Source organism: Hypanus sabinus, chromosome 13 (assembly GCF_030144855.1).
Source record: "Hypanus sabinus isolate sHypSab1 chromosome 13, sHypSab1.hap1, whole genome shotgun sequence".
Classification (NCBI taxonomy): Eukaryota; Metazoa; Chordata; class Chondrichthyes; order Myliobatiformes; family Dasyatidae; genus Hypanus; species Hypanus sabinus.
In genome coordinates this window covers 88,599,275-88,618,324 of record NC_082718.1, presented here as the reverse complement: position 1 = coordinate 88,618,324, position 19,050 = coordinate 88,599,275, and the positions used below count along the sequence as shown (strand labels likewise).

Sequence of the window (19,050 nt, the reverse complement as noted above, 5' to 3'; positions counted from 1 at the left end):
CAATAACATGTAGTTATATAAATGAAAAGGTGGTAGGAAGCATGTAATTGTCTATCACAGAATCACTGATGCAATAACTTACCTAGTGATAAAACAGGAATTCACACAGTTGCTCATCAGTTGATGAATTCCAGATTTTGATTGTGCCACTAGGTGAGCAGAGGTCTGATTCTGTCCCACATTGAGAAAAAGATGACTAAACTTACCAATTGTCCATTACTCCTTCTGTCTCTGGGGAAAAGCTGTCAACATCAGGAAACTTATAAACTTGAGATTTATGATGGAGTGTAAGATTGGACAAAAACTCCTTAACCACACCAATAAAGAATTATCCACCGGAATTCTGATTAGTTTTAGAGGAAATTTATTTATATATATGTTATATTTTCAAATCATAACTATGACTGACTTTAAAAGGTTCTTCATGTTCTCAATATTTATTGCTTTATTTATTTATTTGTATATTTGCACAGTTTGTTATCTTTGCACACTGGTTGTCCACCCGGTTGGTGCAGTATTTCATTGATTCTATTATGGTTATTGCATCTATTGAGCATGACCACAAGTAAATGAATCCAGGGTTGTATATGGTGACAAGCATGTACTTTGATAATAAATTCAGTTTGAACTTTGAATATTAAAGTTAAATTTTGAGGCACCAATGGCTTTCATGTGAACGTTATTGAGAACTGCAGCCAAATGTTCAAGTTAAGTGCATGCTCAATAGTGAATGTACGGAATTGTAAATTAGGAAATCCAAAAAGTAAATTCGCAAGAAATAAACCTCTTTGAAACTGTCTCACTTTACTTCAAACCTATTGGTTTTGAAAGTACTATCTTTAGAAATGGAAGGAAAAGTAGACTTGGTTGACAACATGTTCTGGTTAATGTTTAGAACAAATTAGCTTTTAATACTATTTATTGATAACTAAATCTGACCATAACATTTTGCTGTAGTTAATAAAGGAGAAGTTTTGGGCCATTTACATTCAGTAAATTTGTGTGCAAGTATTCATGTAGTTTAGGAATGCAATGGCCAGTTTGCAAATAGCAAGTTCCCATACAACTATTATTATAATTATATAGCTTGAGAAATTGACATTGATTATGAAATCAAGGATAGCTCTTCATAGTTTTGATATAATGTCATGTAATCTTTTAGATTCATCTGAAAATGGGGAGAAAAAAGCTTCAACATCTAATTCAAACTGTAGTATCTCCAACAGTGCAGCACTTCCTTAGCATTGCATCAGATTGCCAGTATAGCTTTATTCCTTTTTCTTTAGAACTATTCTTCGATATTATGTTTAACAAAAACCCTGAGCCTCTTAATTGAATTACAGCAAAAATTAGACCGAACGTCAAAGATGTAGGAAAATAATTTGTGTAAAGCATTTTGCTCTAGTAAATGGCATGGATATATATGCAAATAAGCTTCTTTTGTGAGCAACTTCAAACATTGCTGTTAATAAAAATGTAGAGATAGTATTTTCAAAAACGATTTCTATTTACGTGATGCCTTTAAATTAGAAGATAGGCCCAACACAACAGGACAATAAGATGGTACGTGTACAGAGTTCATATTAGCAACCATGCATGCTCACTTAAAAGTCGCCTCTAAAAATATTGAAATGTATACAATTAAAAATCTGTGTTTCATTAATTAGATAAACGTTGGTGGTGATGTACCAAAGTCATATTACATCCTTGAGTCTATTAAACAACAATATGACAACATAGTCACAGTGAACAGAGGATCTTCTTTTCAATCTGAATATGAGATTCTCTTCCCTGGCTGTGTTTTGAGGTGAGATGAAGCCTATTGTACTATTTGTGTTGAAGTTCTTGGCAGAATAAATGTTTTTCCATGATACTTAAAATGTATGCTTTTTGCATCCTGTATCAACAATGAAAAAACTCTTCCTGAAGGTTGTATCAAAATGATAGAGAAATTCTAAATATTGCTTGGAATTGTTACTTGTTTTTATTTCAATATGTATTTTTCCACTTTCCCCCTATAGAAATACCATTCAACTCTCTGAAAGGCTATACAGTGGCTGAGTTTGAATCTTATGCTTCACTGGCACATGAATCTTGGCACCTCCCACAGTTAAAGTTCTTATCTGTTAGATAGTGAGACACCTATTGGGCAGTCAGATAAAATGGAAATTTCTGCAAACTACAGAGAACAGGCAGCTCTGAGCAAAGAATTCTTCACTTCTTGCTAAGGGGAAGAATAGTAACAGTAGCAGAATTATGTGGACTGGAGTGTCAGAAGAATTCAAATTACAAATTTATTATTTACTATAGATCTAACTCATGGTTATATTTAATTAGTTCTGCATGCTTACATAATGACTTAATTTGTTATACATTGTTTTTATTCGGTCAATACAGTAGTTCTGAAAATATATTTTACTGAATTAGTACTATAATTTGAGAATAGTCAACATCAGATTAAAGGAGAGGACAGGAAAATGTCCAGAATCTGAATCATTCTGAAAAAGATGAGTATCGATGGGAAATTCCAGAGTTTGTGTTGCAGACAGTCAAATATCCTCGAACATCTATTAATGGTGTGGCAACAAGATTATGAGATGCACAGTTGGATAGAGTTAGAAGACAGCATTTCATGGAAGATTATAGAACTGAAGAATGTTAAAAGGATAGAGAAGTTTTGAAATACAGTGGTGAAAATTTAACTATAAAGTGGCGGGCTGTTTCATGGTCTCTGACTTCTTATTCTGGGTTTCTAGGTGGCAATTCATGACTGAGAATGCAGACATTGGGTTTGGTGTATATCTGAAGACAAAGATTGGAGAACGACAAAAGGCTGGAGAAATGGTGGAAATGGTTACCAACCAGCGATACAATAGTCACCTGGTCCCTGAGGATGGAACACTCACCTGCGTGGAACCTGGAATCTGTACGTCAGTAAGCTTAACAATGATGTGCCTTCTTTCAATTCCAAACCAGATCCTTTCAGTGTTTTCAGGTCTCAGTTACTGTAGTACTTCTAAAAACTTTTGAGTGTATTTATAATACCTTGACATACTGTATTTGCCAATTTTGATAATACTTGATCATCAACATTTATGGCACGGTTCGGCACAGACTAAAAGGGCCGAGATGGCCTGTTTCCGTGCTGTAATTGTTATATGGTTACAGTTTCTAAACATTTTCTCCCACTGATGCTTTGCTGTTTATAATAGTAAAGCAAGTCCAGGGAATTGTTCTTAGACCTATGGTAATGTTTTGATAACTTTAATTCCATTGTAGTCAAGGTGGCAATGGAATAGTATTCTTTATTGTTATGCTTGACAAAGCACGTTGTACTTTTAATTTTTTTAAATTGGAAAAAGAAGTATCTATGGATGGTTTTTTATATTAATGGATTCCAGTTAATTGAGCTATCAGTTACCCAGGGCACCTGCTTATTTGGGACAAGTCTTAAAGAACTAAAATTGAGAAAGTAGCTGGGATTTGCCTTGTTTATTTGGGACACTCTGCCACTTAATTAGGACAGGACACTGTTACTGAACAGTTTCTAACTAGGAACGAACAACAGAAAATCTGCAGATACTAGAAATCCAAGCACCACACACAGAATGCTGGAGGAACTCAGCAGGTCAGGCAGCATCTATGGAAAAGAGTAGAGTCAACATATCGGGCCAAGACAAGGGTCCGAAACGTCAACTGTACTCTTTTCTATTGATGCCTGGCCTGCTGAGTTTCTTCAGCATTTTGTGTGTTTTAATCTCTTACTAGCATCATTTGCCTGCACATTGTGTGGCCATTAGACACTGTGCTTAAAGTGAACAGTTTTTAAATAGTGTTTTTTTGCACGTGTTTGTGTTCAAGCAGCAGAGACTTTTGTCACTGATAGTTTGCAAGTGTTAAGCAACTAAACAATTGAGCACTGTTTTGCTCACTGTAGTTTCAAGCATTCAAGCATGGAGATGCCAGAAATGGCCAGGAGTGAAAATGAAATGATTGCACTACTGCAAGTTAGGATCTACAAAGAATTTCAAGGCAACTACAATCACCTTGAATGTTGCTATAAACGTGAAGATTTGGAGGATGCGATTGTCGAAAGCATTGTTTGAAGGCAGTCCATTATCTGCACTAGGTGTCTAGGCTATGCTGATTTCGTTCATTTACAGTCAATCAAAAGAATACATCAGCATGCACTAGATTAAATCTGCCGTTGATAACTATTAGGAACTAATACACAGTTTTAATAAGATTGTAGTGGTTTTGGTAGTGTTCTAATTTGTTCTGTATTTCATTTAAATACTTAATTTGTTACTCAGTTAAATGGTAGCTTTTTAAAAACTATTTCAATGAAACTTCAGCTGTTTGGGGCAGCCACTTAATTGGGCCCAAATGTACTGGTCCTGAGGTGTCCCAGTTAACCGGAATCCACTGTATATGCAGTTTTTTCTGTTTAGTTGGGCCATCGATTAATCGGGGCAGCCACTTATTTAGGACAACTCTTGAAGAACAAAAACAAATCAAGCAAATAGCTGGGATTCTGTTTATTTGGGATACTATGCCACTTAATTGGGACAGGAGATTGTTGTCCAACAGGTTCTAACTAGTGTCAGTCATTTACAGGTTGTGTGGCTGGTAGACACTGCATTGTGCCTGGAGTGAAGATAAGATGAGATAAGATAGAACTTTACTTATCCCAAAGGGAATTATTGTTGCAGGATTGCACAATCAGAGATGTATGCTTTAAAATACAAAATATAAGCAGTGAGGTATGAAAAAAACAAAATGTGCATTAAAAAGTAATAGTGCAAAATACAGATGTGCATTGAAACCATATATTTATATACTGAAGGAGGAGGAGTTGTAGCATCTTATAGCCACAGGGAGAAAGGATATCCTGTGGTGTATCTTGGTCCAATCAGTCTGTACTAAAGGTGCTCCTCTGTTTGTCCAGTATGTTAGGGCAGGGTTGAGAGGAATTGTCCATAATGTTGCATAGCTTCTGCAGCTTCACTCAGACACAACCATCAGGGAATCCACTTCCATCCCCAGAACAGAACCAGCCTTCTTGACAAGCTTATCGATCTTCTTGGCATCAGCTGCTCTCACCCTGCTGTCCCAGCAGACTACGGCGCACAATAGAATGCCGGCCACCATTAAGTTGTAGGACATCTGCAGCATAGTACTGCAGACATTGGATAACTGGAGCCTCCTCAGGAAGTGTAGTTGGCTTTGTCCTTTCTTGTACAGAGCATCTGGATTTTCAGTCCAGTCCAATTTATTGTCCAGGTGAGTTCCCAGGTATTTGTAGTCCCAGATGACTTCCACACCCGTTCCCTTGATGGAGATGGGAATACAAGGTGTTTTCACCTTACTGAAGTTCACCTGAACTGAACAGTTTTTAATTAAGGTCACTTGCGTGTGTATGTGTTCAAAAAGCCATGATCTTTGTCACTGAGAGTTGGCAGGTGCAGTTTGAGTACCCCTTATCTGAAACGCTTGGGGCCTAAGCTGCTTCAGATTTCTAGATTTTTTGGATTTTTAGAATATATAATGAGATAGCTTGGGATCACCACCATTTCTGATTCTGAACTTTTGTGCTACTGGTAAGCAGTCTTTGTCTTGCACTTGTTCATCACACATACATATTTAACAGTAAAAATTAATACATACCATTAATGTAATGAAAATATAACATATGCATTGTAACCAAAGCAGCACAGAAGTATCAGCTGTTGAACAATAACACACAACAGCAGGCTTTCTGTCTCCATCCACGATGCTGTGTTTTGATTAAAAGGTTACAGTACATAGCATTTGTATTTTACTTTTTTTCTAGGTTTTATGTGAGGTATAAAATCATTTAGCATTGCTGACTTGTTCTGGTGTTAGATTTTAATCAGCGACACTTAAAGAATTTAATGCCATTATTTAAAGTATAAAAATAACCAGCATCTTAGACTTGTTCTGGTGCTAGATTTTCATGGTCAGCGGATGCTTTAAAAAATTAATGTTGTACCTTTCCTTAAATTTCTGCAACCAGCCTGCTGAATATTCACAGTTACTTTGAATTTTCAGTTTGTTGTGATAGATCTTTGCTTGTTTCATGATCAGCATACCTTTAAGCGGCATATGTTCACTCTGACATGGAGGATACACGATCAAGATCTTCATTTTTTGCTTTATGCAGTGTTTTTCTGTTTTTCATTAACTTCTGTTCCTTACATATGTAAAGTCATTTCTCAGAACAGTCTGTGATGTGCAGAGACCCAGCATCCTTCTCAGCGCCTTGTGGAATTTTCCATTTATGACATCAAATCAGCGCTTAATTCAGATTTCAAACATTTTTGGATTTTATGATTTTGGATAAGGGGTACTCAGCTTGTAATAAGAGTAAGACAATCAGAACTGGTTTGCTGACTGTGTTTCAAGCATTCAGGCTTAAAGGTTCAAAGATCAAAGTTTCAAAGGTCCAATTTAATGACAGAGAAATGTATACAATATACATCCTGAAATGTTTTCTTCGCAAACATTCACAAAAACAGAGAAGTGCTCCAAAGAATGAAAAACAGTTAAACGTGAGAACCCCAAAGTCCCTCCCAAGATTCCCCCTTCCGCGCATAAGCAGCTGCAAGCAACGATTCCCCCTCCCCCCAACGGCAAAAAAAAGTGCATCGGTACCATCACCGAGACCAAACGTGTGCTAAGCAATAGCAAAGACACAGACCAAAGTCACCCCAAAGGCTTTGCATTTCTTCCAAAATTCGACAAACCACAGGTTCTCTCTCTCTCCCTAATAAGGGAGAGGGAGGTGTCCCCCCATTTTCAGAGCGAGTGGGAGACATAACAACAACCCACTGGCTTACGATGTTAAAAGTCTGTTTTGTCACTTTTTTGAGCTCTGTGTCCAAAGATCGCAAAGACCTTGGGTCTTTGGGCCCACAGCGAAAGATCTTCTGGCCTCCCTCATGACACATAAGTCTCCTGCCGTGACACCAACCCTCGATCTGCCCGTCTCCAGAGCCCCGAGATCTTAGGTTTCCAGGCCAAACATGGCATGTCAAATAACGGCCAGTCGTGGAACCCCAAGAACGGGTCCCATTCCCGCAAAGAACTGAAGCCTGCATGTAATGCCAGGATAAGAGTCTTCAAAAGAACCCTGAAAGGAAAAAATAAAGATATTAAAGGTAGAAATAGAGCTGTTTCTGAAGATGTAAGCAAAGGAGTCACTGTTAGGTGCCATTATCCCTCCTAAAGATGCCATAAAAGGCCAGGAGTGAAAATGAAATGATTGCACTCCTTCAAGTTGGAAATTACAAAGAATATGAAGGTATCAACAATCATCTGAACATTAAATGAAAATGAAGAGTTGGAGGATGCAGTCATCATAAGCAGTGTTTGAAAGTAGTCCACTAGGTGTCTAGTGCACCAGGTGTCTGCGCTGATTTTGTCAATTTAAACGTATAGAGATTCAAAGAAACTTGAAGATCATGGACTGGAAGAGTAAATTATCAAAAGGAAAGGAATACTGTTGTTCATATATTTAGAGAACTAGAATAAATAGAAAAAAAATTCTTGTGACAACTATCCAGAGCCATAATTAGACCATGTCCTGTGTACGGGGAAATGTTTTAGGTGTCAGACGGTAATGGTCTTATGAGAAAGTGTGACGTAGATTTGTGGAAAATACTTAGAATCCTAGCAGTTAAATTACAAGAGAATAATATGCAAATTTAGGTTGAAATCCTTAGAGCGTAAAAGGTTGGGGTGCGACTTAATTGATATAACACAATGGATCTACTTTACTGGCTGAAACTCTGGGGCTAGAATTCATTGTCTAAAAAGTGAGGTTAGTCTTTCCAGAAGTGAATTTAGAGCATAAGTCTGCAAAGCATGGTATAATTTGTGGTAGCGAATGGTGGGGAAGCATTTTCTGAATGACAAGTGATCAATTGTTAACTTTAAACATGAAACTGGTAGATTTTAGTTAACCAAAGTTAAATTATAGCTCAACCCCAATTTTATTTAATGTTGGGCTGAGCATCTCTTTTCTGTAATGAGGTCTGTTATGAAAACAATCTAATTGTCAAAACAGCCATCATACTAGTTAGGACCTAGGCCTTAGCCTACTGACCAATTCATTGATTAATTCTTTCTGTAGTGAACTCATAAATGTAGGCAGAAGGCTGGGCAAATTACTAAAGCAAGCCAACTACTTGCTTTACCAGATAATGCCTTCATTTAATTGATATCTGACCTCTCCTAGGAAAATGCTCACTAAACTTCAGCATAAAGAGTGGTTTTTGGACTATTGTTGGTATTGGGTTTTCTGGGACAAGGAGAGGTCATTGTTTTATTGTTTGTATTGTTTTATTGTATTGTTTTATTGTCATTGTTTGTGACACCTCTGATGTCCTCCACCATTCTACATATTAGCTCTTTCAGGATGCAATTGGCTTACCTTCACAAGATGTACTATTTCTCGAGACTACATCTTTATCCTACACAGAGATGAACTGAGGATCCTTTACTTATTCATTCAATGGCTAGCCATTCTACCTCATCCTTTACATTCCTTCATCTGACTGAACTTATTCATATCTTGAATAACTTTTCCTTTAACTCCACTCATATTTTTCATTATAAAAAGATTGAGTATGAAAACGTGCATCTCAATAGCATCTTCCCCTGCTCTTGCTTCTTCTAACGACTCTATTCTCCCAGGTTCTCTCTCTGCATTATATCTGTTTTCAGTGTCTCTGATACGTCTTCACCTTAACTTGTCTCTCAATTATATCTCTATTTCTCCAAATCTGCCATCAACTTCTTGTATCTCTCCAGACATCTAATGTAGAACATAGCAAGGTTCCCCACTGTCCTCAGCCTCTGGCCCACCACCCTCCAAATTTAACAAATCATCCTCCCTAATTGACCTCACTGTCATTGAAAACACCTCCTCTGCCCTCCTCTTTCAGCACTCTGAAAGGACTCTTCCCTTTGTGACTCTCTGCTTTGCTCTTCCATCATCACCAGCCACTTCCCTTGTCTCTACACTTTCCACACAGCTCTACTAGTTGTACAGCTTTCCCACAATCCAAGGATCTGTATAATCTTTTCAGCTGAAGCAGCTTGGACATCTTTCAGTTTAGTGTATTGCATTCAGTACTCATAATGTATGAACTTCTGCGCTGGAGTATCCAGATGCAGTTTGGGTGTGACCAGTTTGCTGAATTCTTCCTTTCAGTCCACCTGTGTGACTCTCAGCTTCCAATTGCCTGTCACTTTAATTGTGCACTATGCTTCCACTGTGATTCTCTGTCTCTGGCCTCCTGCACTATTCTAGAAAATCTCTTCAGCCTAGGTACATAGCAACCCCCAGGACTAAATATCAGGTTCAGCAATTTCAGCTTACTGGTTTTTCTTGTTTGTCTCAGGACTAGCCAGTTCTACCGTATAAATATCCACCTTAAGCACGGTTTTTCTCTCTGATGTATGCAGCAAAGTGTTTTGTTTTCTTTCTCTCTCTCTCGCTCTCTTCCTCCCCTCTCCCCCCCCCCACTCCCTTCTCAATTAATCATTATCTCAGTCTCACATTCATCAGATCAATAAGGTCACTGCAAAAGCATGGTGTCACTTGAGCAACTTTGCTCTCCAGCCGATCACAGAGATGACTCCTTTTGTCCTTTATGTCTGTATCCCCCTCTGCAACTTCCTTCTGTCATTTGAAAAAAAATATTTGCAGATGATGTTAATCTAATATAAAATAAAATGATTGACTTGTCAGGTTGTGCAGTGGATGTTGAAAAAGAAATTTAGTTAACATTTCAAGTCAAAAATTGGGAAGAGAGGAAACAAGCTTGTTTTAACTTGCAGAGGGTGTGAATAGAACAAAGGAAAGTACCAGTATGAAGGCAAGAAGTGAAAGGGGAACCTCTGAAAGTCATTCCACAGCAATGTTCAATCTAGTTTTTGTTTCACTTGTGCTGGCAAATGCAGAGGAGCTGCTGGTAGTAAATGTAATTAATTTTTTAATTAACTGGAGTAAGATTGGGTAAACTATAGAATGTATCAATAAAATCCCTTGTTTACCGTTTAGTGCTCAGAGTAGAATGCTTAAACTGCAGGTTATGCTACAGATGAGGAAATGGGTTTAAGTGGTATTCTTCAAATCTGATCCTGGTTCAATTCCCGCCGCTGCCTGTAAGGAGTTTGTACATTCTCCCTGTGGCTGCGTGGGTTTCCTCCCACAGTCCAAAGTTGTACGGTTGGTAGGTTAACTGGTTATTATAAATTGTCCGGTGACTATGCTAGGATTAAATCAGGGATTGCTGGGCGATGAGGATCGAGGGACTGGAAAGAGTGTACAGTATGTCAATATATAAATAGGATACCTCTTGTTGTTCAGCATCAGATTGTCAATTTGCAGTAATTGCCCAACATTTACCATCGGAAAAACTGCCCGTACATTTGGCTGACAATGTCAAGCTAGTTCTATTCATATGATTGGAAGGAGACAAATAATATGTAAATATTATAAACAATTTGCATACATTTGAGCGATAAGCAAACTGCTGGAGGAAAGGAGGTCAGACAGCATCTGTGGAGGGACCCTTCATCTGATGTGGAAGAAATATTCTAGGAAGAATCCGAGAGCCCCAAAGCTTTCCTGAAGGAGGAAGGAAGTGTATAGGGACGGGAAAGATGGCTGAGGGATTGAAAGTTGTTAAAATAGTGGAGAGCATGTGAGGTGTTTTTGGTGTGGGCTGGGAGGGACTATTTAAGGAGCTACAAGATATGGTTATGAAGAGAAGAGTTAAATAGAGCAACAGCAGAGAGAAACAATGGGCCTACCTGAACAGTTTTGTTTGTGAATGTTGGATAGGAGGTAGAAATGTGCAGTACAGGATTAGGGTGTGGACATTGCGGGCTGTGCAGACTGTTCCTAAGCTGTACAGTTCTATGTTCTAAACAATTCAGTGCACACTGTCTCTAGCACATTTTTGATCATTACAAATTCCAGATATTCACTGTTATTTTTCATTTTTCTGTACGTTGATGTATAGAGACCAAACGCACCATGTGCTGAAAATCATGATGATGCAGGAGGTCCATTATTTTCAGATCCTGCACCATTACCTAAACATGCTTCTTTACATCTGATCAGGTTTGAACTTTATAGGTAGTAAAGTTTTTCAGCGGCTGGTTACAAATGTAAATTTCATCTTGCAATTTCTCAAAGTATACTGAGGTGTGATCTTCAGTTAATAGGATCATTTAACCAGCACATTGTCCCCAATGTTTTTAAAGTAATTTTTTTTGTTCTAGTTACCTCTCTATTTATCCCCTCTCAACTGCCAGCAAAAAGTTGCCATTTAATGTGCACCTCTGGAAAAAGTCCAGATGGATTTTAACATCACGACAGATTTACATCCTGATTTCTCATGCTTTGTTCATTGATCACTGGCTTCAGCACAGTATTCTAAATTAATGCAGATGGGTAGATATGACACAGGTATACCTCCATTGAGAGGGCATACCAACTTTGAAGGAAATAGCAGGGGCTTGACAAAAAGAACTAACCATGCAGGGCTCTTAGCATTGTCAATGATCCCTCCCATCCGTCCACCAATCTCTTTGACCCCTTACCATCGTGCAGAAGGTACCATGGCTTTAGGACAAGAACTTTTCGGAAGCGAAACAGCTTCTTGCCCCAGCCCATAAGGCTACTGCACTCCCAACCACCACCCACGTCTCATCATGTATGAAGCACCATTAGTGTTATGGTGTTTATTTTTAACTTGTATATACATTTATTCATTAATTTATTTGTGGTAATATTACTTTGTGTTGTGTGTGAGTTATATGTACTGTGTTGTGCTCCTTGGTCCAGAGGAACGTTGTTTCATTTGGCAATTATACATGTGTATAGCTGAATGACAATAAAATGAATTTGAAATTGAGCTTGAATCCTATATCAATGCACCAACACCTACCATCTCCAATACAAACAGCATGACTGTGGAAATTAATCATCAATCTATGCACACTACTCACAAGTTATTTAAGAATAATACTTTACCAACTATCATTTTCTTTTCCTTTTTTAAATTATTGCCTTGGTAGCGTAGCAGTTAGCATGACACTATTACAGCTCAGGGTCTTCCAGAGTTTGGAGTTCAATTCCAGCGCCATTCTGTAAGGTGTCTCTGTACGTCCTCCACGTGAAATACATGTGTTTTCCCCAGGTGCACTGGTTTCCTCTCACAGTCCTAATGTTAATTGGTCATTGTATATTGCCCCATGATTAGGTCTGGATTAACAGGATTGTGGGATCGCTGAGGCAACATGGCCCAAAGGGTCTACTTTGTGCTGTATCACTAAAGGAATAAATAGTCCTAATAAAAACTGTGCAGAATTTCATTGATTTATTTAAATGACCTCACAAGTGATAAATTAGAGCATTTGTCTTATTGTCATTTTGATTTGATTTTCCCCAGATGTTTTAAGGTTTGACAATACATACAGCATCATCCATTCCAAGAAGGTTAGCTACTCAGTGGAAGTGCTGCTGCCGGATAAGGGGTCGGAAGCACAGATGGATGACCTTGGGAAGAAGACAAAAGAAATGGATGTCAATGAAAAATTGCAACATCATGATTAAAGGAGTCTGTGAGGCTATTTTACAATGAATTGACTTTTATTTTAGTGCTGTGTGGACAGTGACTGCAATGGCATGTAGTAATGATTCGTGAAAAGCTATCAGTAACGTGTACATTTTGTCCTAAGTGGGATGCTGTTGAATAATCCATGGGTTATCATTCTTCTTTTGAAGCACATCACCCCTGTTTGGGGCATAGGCTGCTGACAGCAGCTCGCCAGGGTCCCCTGTCCTGCACTGAAGGTTGATTGGCTCTGTGGCTTCCGCTTTCACCATGCGACTTCATTCGGCTTTGAGGCAAAGATCTTCCTCTCCCAGGGATGGGGTCTTTGGAGCTTTGGTTGGTGTTTCTGCAGCTCTGAGTTTTTACAGGATAGAGTTGCTAGCCCCATGATCAACCCTGCTCCTTTTGCAGCTGGGCTTGGGACCGGCCGTGGCAGAGCTATGGATTACAATGATTGAGCCAAAGTTGGAATATATAAATTATGCATGCTAATTTTACCATAAATAGGACCAACAGGATACACCAAACCTTTTTGACAAGTATTTCCTCATATAAGATTCTGCATTGAGTCTATTATTTTTAACTAAATGGCCAAATTGGTCTGCAGTTATGAATATATTAGAATTATTTGGCTTTTGAACTGTTTAGTGCCATAGTCATAGTTGTTCAGGATAGAAATGGGCTCTTCCATCCATTACCAACCAGCCATCTGCAACAATCCCATTGTCCCTCTCTCATTTCTCTTGGAGGCCTACCTATGATCCAATGTAGAAGGATTTGCAAAGATTACTGATGCATTTTACTGTGTCAAATTAAATGGGCAGTGACGAATTGGTCTTGAGGTATTAACAAAAATATTACCACAATTAATTGTTTCTTTATGGATTTCTAGTAACTTATAAACATATCTTTCCACATAGATCAAATTCTTTATTAATAGAGAACTTTTCTATTCACTGGCTCATTTTAATGCCTTTCAATGCCCCTTCTTGCTGTCAAATTTCAGATCATGAATAACTATAGCTGCAAAGTCACACAAGAAACTTGGATCTAGAATAGACTATCCAGCCCCTTGAGTCTATTACGTCAGTTAATAAGTTATGCTGTTCCACTCCAGGCCTCAACTCCTCAATGACAAATCCCTTGATCTTGTTTTTTTTAAAAAAAACACTACCTCTACTTTAAATACTTATTAAAATTTAGCCTCCACTATTCTCTGGGGTAGAGAATTTCAGAGATTCACAACCCTTTGCAAGAAGACATGTCATCTAACTTGACTTTAAATGACTGGACCCTTATCTTTAAACTACATCCCCTTAAATGAGACTGTCCCATTGGTGAAAATATCTTAATATCTACTGTCACGCTCTCTTTGGGATTTTATATGTTTCAGAAAGTCATTCTTCTAAACTCCAAAGAATACAGGCCCAGCCTGTTAGCTTCTCTTGACAGGACAATACTTTCACCTCAGGAATTAGCCTAGTGAATCTCTTCTGAACCACCTCAAATGCTACTATATCCTTTTTTTGGTAAGGGGACCACAACACCCTGTGCAATAGTTACAAATTTCCCTGTTTTCTAAGTTCCAACCATTTTACAATAGGGACCAATATATTACTTGTCCTCTTAACTGTTGCACTTGCCTGGTCCATTTATTCTACCCATCAGTACCGTTGGCAATACACAACATGTTCAGTTGTCTTTCAAAGTCTTAATGAATGCCAACTGGATTAAATTATCAGGCATCTTTCCTTAGGAAATCTGGTCTCGCTTTGCAAAAAGTAAAATTCCAAGATGTTGGAAATCTGAAAAACAGAAATGCTGAAAAAAACATAGATATGAATTGAATTGACTTTATTTCTTACATCCTTCACATACATGAGGAGTAAAAATCTTTATATCTCTAGCTAAATGTCAGGCAGCATTGGAATTGGTCCTTCAGACTTATGACCTTTTACATTAATTATCCACTACATTAAAATCTTCACATTCTCAACTTCATACTTCAAAAAAAAATTTAAATCTGTTGTTGGACCCACAGCTTGCAACATGAGAAATAATTGACTAGGTAAACTAAATGTATTGAATTAACTCCATAACAATCCTGCACTTAAGTACATGTCTCTAGCTAGGAATTATTCTATTTGAAGGATTTTAGTTCAGTAGACATTTAAAGCTGCTCTATTGTTTAAGAAACTGTAAGGATCATTTATTTTTTCTTTTCAGGTTTGATACATCAATATTTACTGAGCTTTCTCTTCTTCCATTCAGTAAGAAATGATAGGTGAGGCTATGTAGATCGGCACAAACAGCATTAATAATTTCCAGGGTCTGTAGCTGGATTGAGACCTCCAAATTAAGCCAGACTTTGTTTTGCACTAATAGTATACTTGCCTTAGTGCTGATCTGCAATGAATAGGCTAACTAAGCTTAGACTGAGAAAGTTTACTCTAGTGCACCAAGTTCTAACAGAGGACTGCCACGGATGATACAAGTACTCAAAGTCTTTAAATCTACAGCTGCACTACTTTTGTTTACTCATCAAGACTATGTAACTGATAACTGCTTGATATAAATCAGCAACAATGGCCTGTGCCTTTCCAAGAGAAAGTTCATTTAATTTGCTGGTGCTCCAACTTGGGGCCAAATTAAAAATTCTATCTGTCTCAATGGTTCATATCTTCCCTATAGGAGTTTTCAAGTATTCTTCTGCAGTATTCTGAGTTGGCTGGTCTCAAATCAGAAGATGGTGCCACTTGATTTGCTTTGGCCTCATTGCTCTTCTATTTGTTATCCTGCTGACCTTCCTATCTAGATTCATGACTGAATGACCATTGGGGCAAGGTGGTGAAGGATTGATATTCGTGGTATTGTCTATTCAGCATGCACCCACAACATCAAGAAATTAAAAGAAAATGGAACACCAGGGATATCAAAAGCTATTACTTTCCCTCATTTTATGAAAGTTGCATGCCAGTCATTACCTTTAAAGAAATAGACTATTGATAATAAATTTCCAGCTCTCCTTTCACCTAACAGGAGGACTAATTTGGCTTAATATGTTGTAATCATTCATTCTGAATGCAAGCTCTCCCTGCAAGAACAACACATATAATTTATGCTTATTTTCTTTATTGGCAACTACATTCCAAAGTAATCAAAAGTTTGGCTTCAGGTGAATGAGAGCAGAGGATTGACAACAGTTGGTTCTGCATCAGTATATTGATTTGAAGCTGCAGATGTGCATTGCACAGTACTGAAAGGATCCCATTATACATAACTGTTTTCATCTCATTACCCCTGTTATTTGAAGTGCCATTAATTTTGGAGTTTATTTAATGCAAAATCTACAAAAGAATAAGTACCTAATATTTATGTGTCTAGACTGAGACTTTGTAATTTAATATTAAAAAAAACTGAAGGGTAATTTGTAATGAAGAGATATTTTTTAAAAAATAGACTTTGGAATTTCTCCAGGTTTACTTTCTTACTTGACAATATGAATGGATTATTGACATCAGGTAATTTTGAAATACTATGGTATAAGAGCCTTGGTTCTTATAAGATCACAGATATCAAGAATAATTTATTAGAATTCCAAAAATCTGAGCTTGTTTTTTTCCAGATCCTTAAATGCATTACTTATAGTATGGCTGAGTAATGTTTTCTGTAATTGTTATCTTAATCATTGTATCATGATCTTGTGTCTGCAAAGTTGAATGACAATGTACTCTTCAAAGTATTTGCTGGACTCATTTTGGATTATGTTAGTCAGTTAATTAATATATTAGCCACCAGGAGTTCACTTTTATCTAAAATAACCCAGTTTCTGAATTACTGCTGTTTTGAATATGTGTATCTCAATTTTACGGTCACAGAAGAGTTATCAGACTGTCATATCTGTGCTGCTGTTTACAGAGAAATAATATGCAATTGATCTGGATTAACCATTACTGTATCTGGTTTGATTTCCAAAACAAGAATGTGGAAGTGGAATAAAAACTATTCAGATGATCTAATGGCCTCTAATATCCTTTCCCGGAGAATCAGATCTTTCAACATTTTTTCTGTTTTTGATCTTCTACTGTAAATAAAAATATGTAAAAAAAATATATCCAATAGATGGTATTTGGTCAAAATAAGACAATTTTAAATGCAAGGATGTTGCCTCTTATACTGAGTTTAGTTCAAGCAACACACACAAAATGCTGGAGGAACTCAGCAGGCTAGACAGCATCTATGGAAAAAAGTACAGTCGACATTTTGGGCCGAGTTCCTTTGGCAGGTCCATTTTGTTTATAGCTTTTCTCCATTCATTTAGCCATGACCTCTGTTCTCCCCTCCCTATAAATCAGTTTGCGTTTACCATTCGGATCTACTGCATTTTAGGATTACTTTGAACATTTTGCATTTCTAGTATGATCACAATAATTTCAACTCTTCTCACAATTCAGCAGTCTTTGAATCTGTAATATTCCAAAACCTCCTCCCTAAAAAATCTTTTCCTCATTGTGTAAATATTAGATTGATCATCCAAGGCTGATAGAGAGGAGATGACTCACAGTTCTGCAAGTGAGGTTTAAAAGGAGTGTTCGCCAGCTTTTAGCATTTTTCCAGTGACTCGATCAAAACAGGAGCAAGAGAGGAGATGACTCACAGGTCCATGAGTGAGATTTAAGAGGCAATGTTCATGGACTTTAGGAATTTTCTGGCAGCCCCATCAAATCACGATTCGTTAGCAAGGGCAAATAAAAATAAGGCAGGGACAAGCAGAGCGGCCATTGTTGGAGTGAACCAGTGTTAGAGTGAGGAGGCTTTGGCTCATCAGGCTTCGTCGAGAATGGGCTTGAGCGAGGTAAGTTTCTGATTTCTGGGAAGTTTCTTCTTCATTCTTCATTCGTTTGTAAATGGAGCAGTGAGACTGCCTCCAGGGGCTGTTTTGTGTTCTTTTTGTGAGATGTGGGAATTCTGGGAGACCTCTAGCCTTCCAGATAACCATGTCTACTGAGCTACAGCTCCTCAGGGAACATGGTAAAAAAACTGGAGCTGCAGCTCAATGAGCTTTGGCTCATACCAGAAACTGAGGGAATGATAGATAGGAGCTACATGGAGATAGTCACCCTTTAAGTTGCCGGAGGCAGGTACCTGGATGACTTGGCAGGAGTGGGAAAGGAAATGAGCAGCCTGTGCAGAGTACCCTGTGGCCATTCCTCTCAATAATAAGTATACTGTTTTGAATACTGTTGGGAGGGAGGAAATCAACCTACTGGGGGGGGGGAGCTACTTACTGGGTCTCTGGCACTGAGGCTCAGAAGGGAAGTGGGGGGGGAGGGAGGAAGATGGCAATGATGATAGGGAATTCAAGGAGTAGACATGAGATTCTAAGGACACAATAGAGACACCCGGATGGTTTGTTGGCTTGCAGCCGCCGGGGTCAGTGATGACTCAGGTCGGGAGCACAGCGTTCTAGAGGGGAAGGGTGAGCACCAATGACAAAGGTACTGAAGAAAGAACTTAGGGAGCTAGGTAGAAAGCTGAAAATCATCACCTCCAGAGTAGTAATCACTGGCCACGCACCAGTGAGGGCAAGTGTGGGACGATTTGGCAGATGAATGCATGGCTGAGGAACTGGTGCAGGGGACAGGGTTTCAGATTTCTGGATCATTGGGATCTCTTCTAGTGAAGGTATGACACTTCACCAGAATCTCAGGGTTGTATTCTGTATACACATTTTGATAATAAATGTATTTTGAATCTTTGCCCTGTACAAAAGGAGTGGGTTACACCTGAACCCACGGGGAACCAATACCCTTGCAGGCAGGTTTGCAAGAACTGTTGGGGAGGGCTTAAGCTAATTTGGCAGGGGAATGGGAAACTGCATCATAGGGCTGAGGATGGAGCAATTGGTATACCAGCAGGGGTAATGTGTAATGAGACCAGCAGGAAGCACAAGCAGATGATAAAGTAAAGTTGCAGTCAGTGGAATGAGATACAATGTAACGGGACAAAATTGAAAAGGGTGATGAATACAGGACTGAAGGTGCTATATCTGAATGTATGCAGTATACAGAATAAGGCAGATGATCTTGTAGCACAGTTAGAGATTGCAGGTATGACGTTGTGGGCATCACTGAGTCGTAGCTGATAAAAGATTATTGTTGGAAGCTTAACATCCAAGGATACACACTGTATTGACAGGCAGGTAGGCAGAGGGGGTGCTGTGGCTCTGTTGATAAAAAATGAAATTAAATTCTTAGAAAGAGGGGAGATAGGATGGAAAAAAATATAGAATTGTTGCAGGTAGAGTTAAGGAGCCAGCTGATCCATCTTGTTCCTGTACACCACTTCATCACTATATGAAATTCTGCCAATAATAGTGGTGTCATTGGCAAAT

The 19,050-nt window shown here is 38.3% G+C and overlaps 1 protein-coding gene and 1 long non-coding RNA gene across 10 annotated transcripts in view; one reads left to right on the top strand and one right to left on the bottom strand.

Moving 5' to 3' along the window:
* Window positions 1–12,663, top strand: part of LOC132404088 (SEC14-like protein 2) — a 67,127-nt gene extending 54,464 nt beyond the window's left edge. For all 9 annotated transcript variants that reach the window (XM_059988107.1, XM_059988108.1, XM_059988106.1 and 6 more), the window contains 3 exons: window positions 1,668–1,807; window positions 2,757–2,926; window positions 12,492–12,663. In XM_059988107.1, the coding sequence (XP_059844090.1) occupies window positions 1,668–1,807; window positions 2,757–2,926; window positions 12,492–12,655 (474 nt within the window). In that variant the 3' untranslated portion in view covers window positions 12,656–12,663. The remainder of the gene's footprint in view (window positions 1–1,667; window positions 1,808–2,756; window positions 2,927–12,491) is intronic.
* LOC132404094 (uncharacterized) lies at window positions 6,453–12,636 on the bottom strand. The gene is made up of 2 exons (XR_009515423.1): window positions 12,518–12,636; window positions 6,453–7,153 (listed from the first exon to the last, which is right to left on the bottom strand). It is a non-coding gene; the product is annotated as an uncharacterized LOC132404094 (long non-coding RNA).
* Window positions 12,664–19,050: the final 6,387 nt, after the last annotated feature.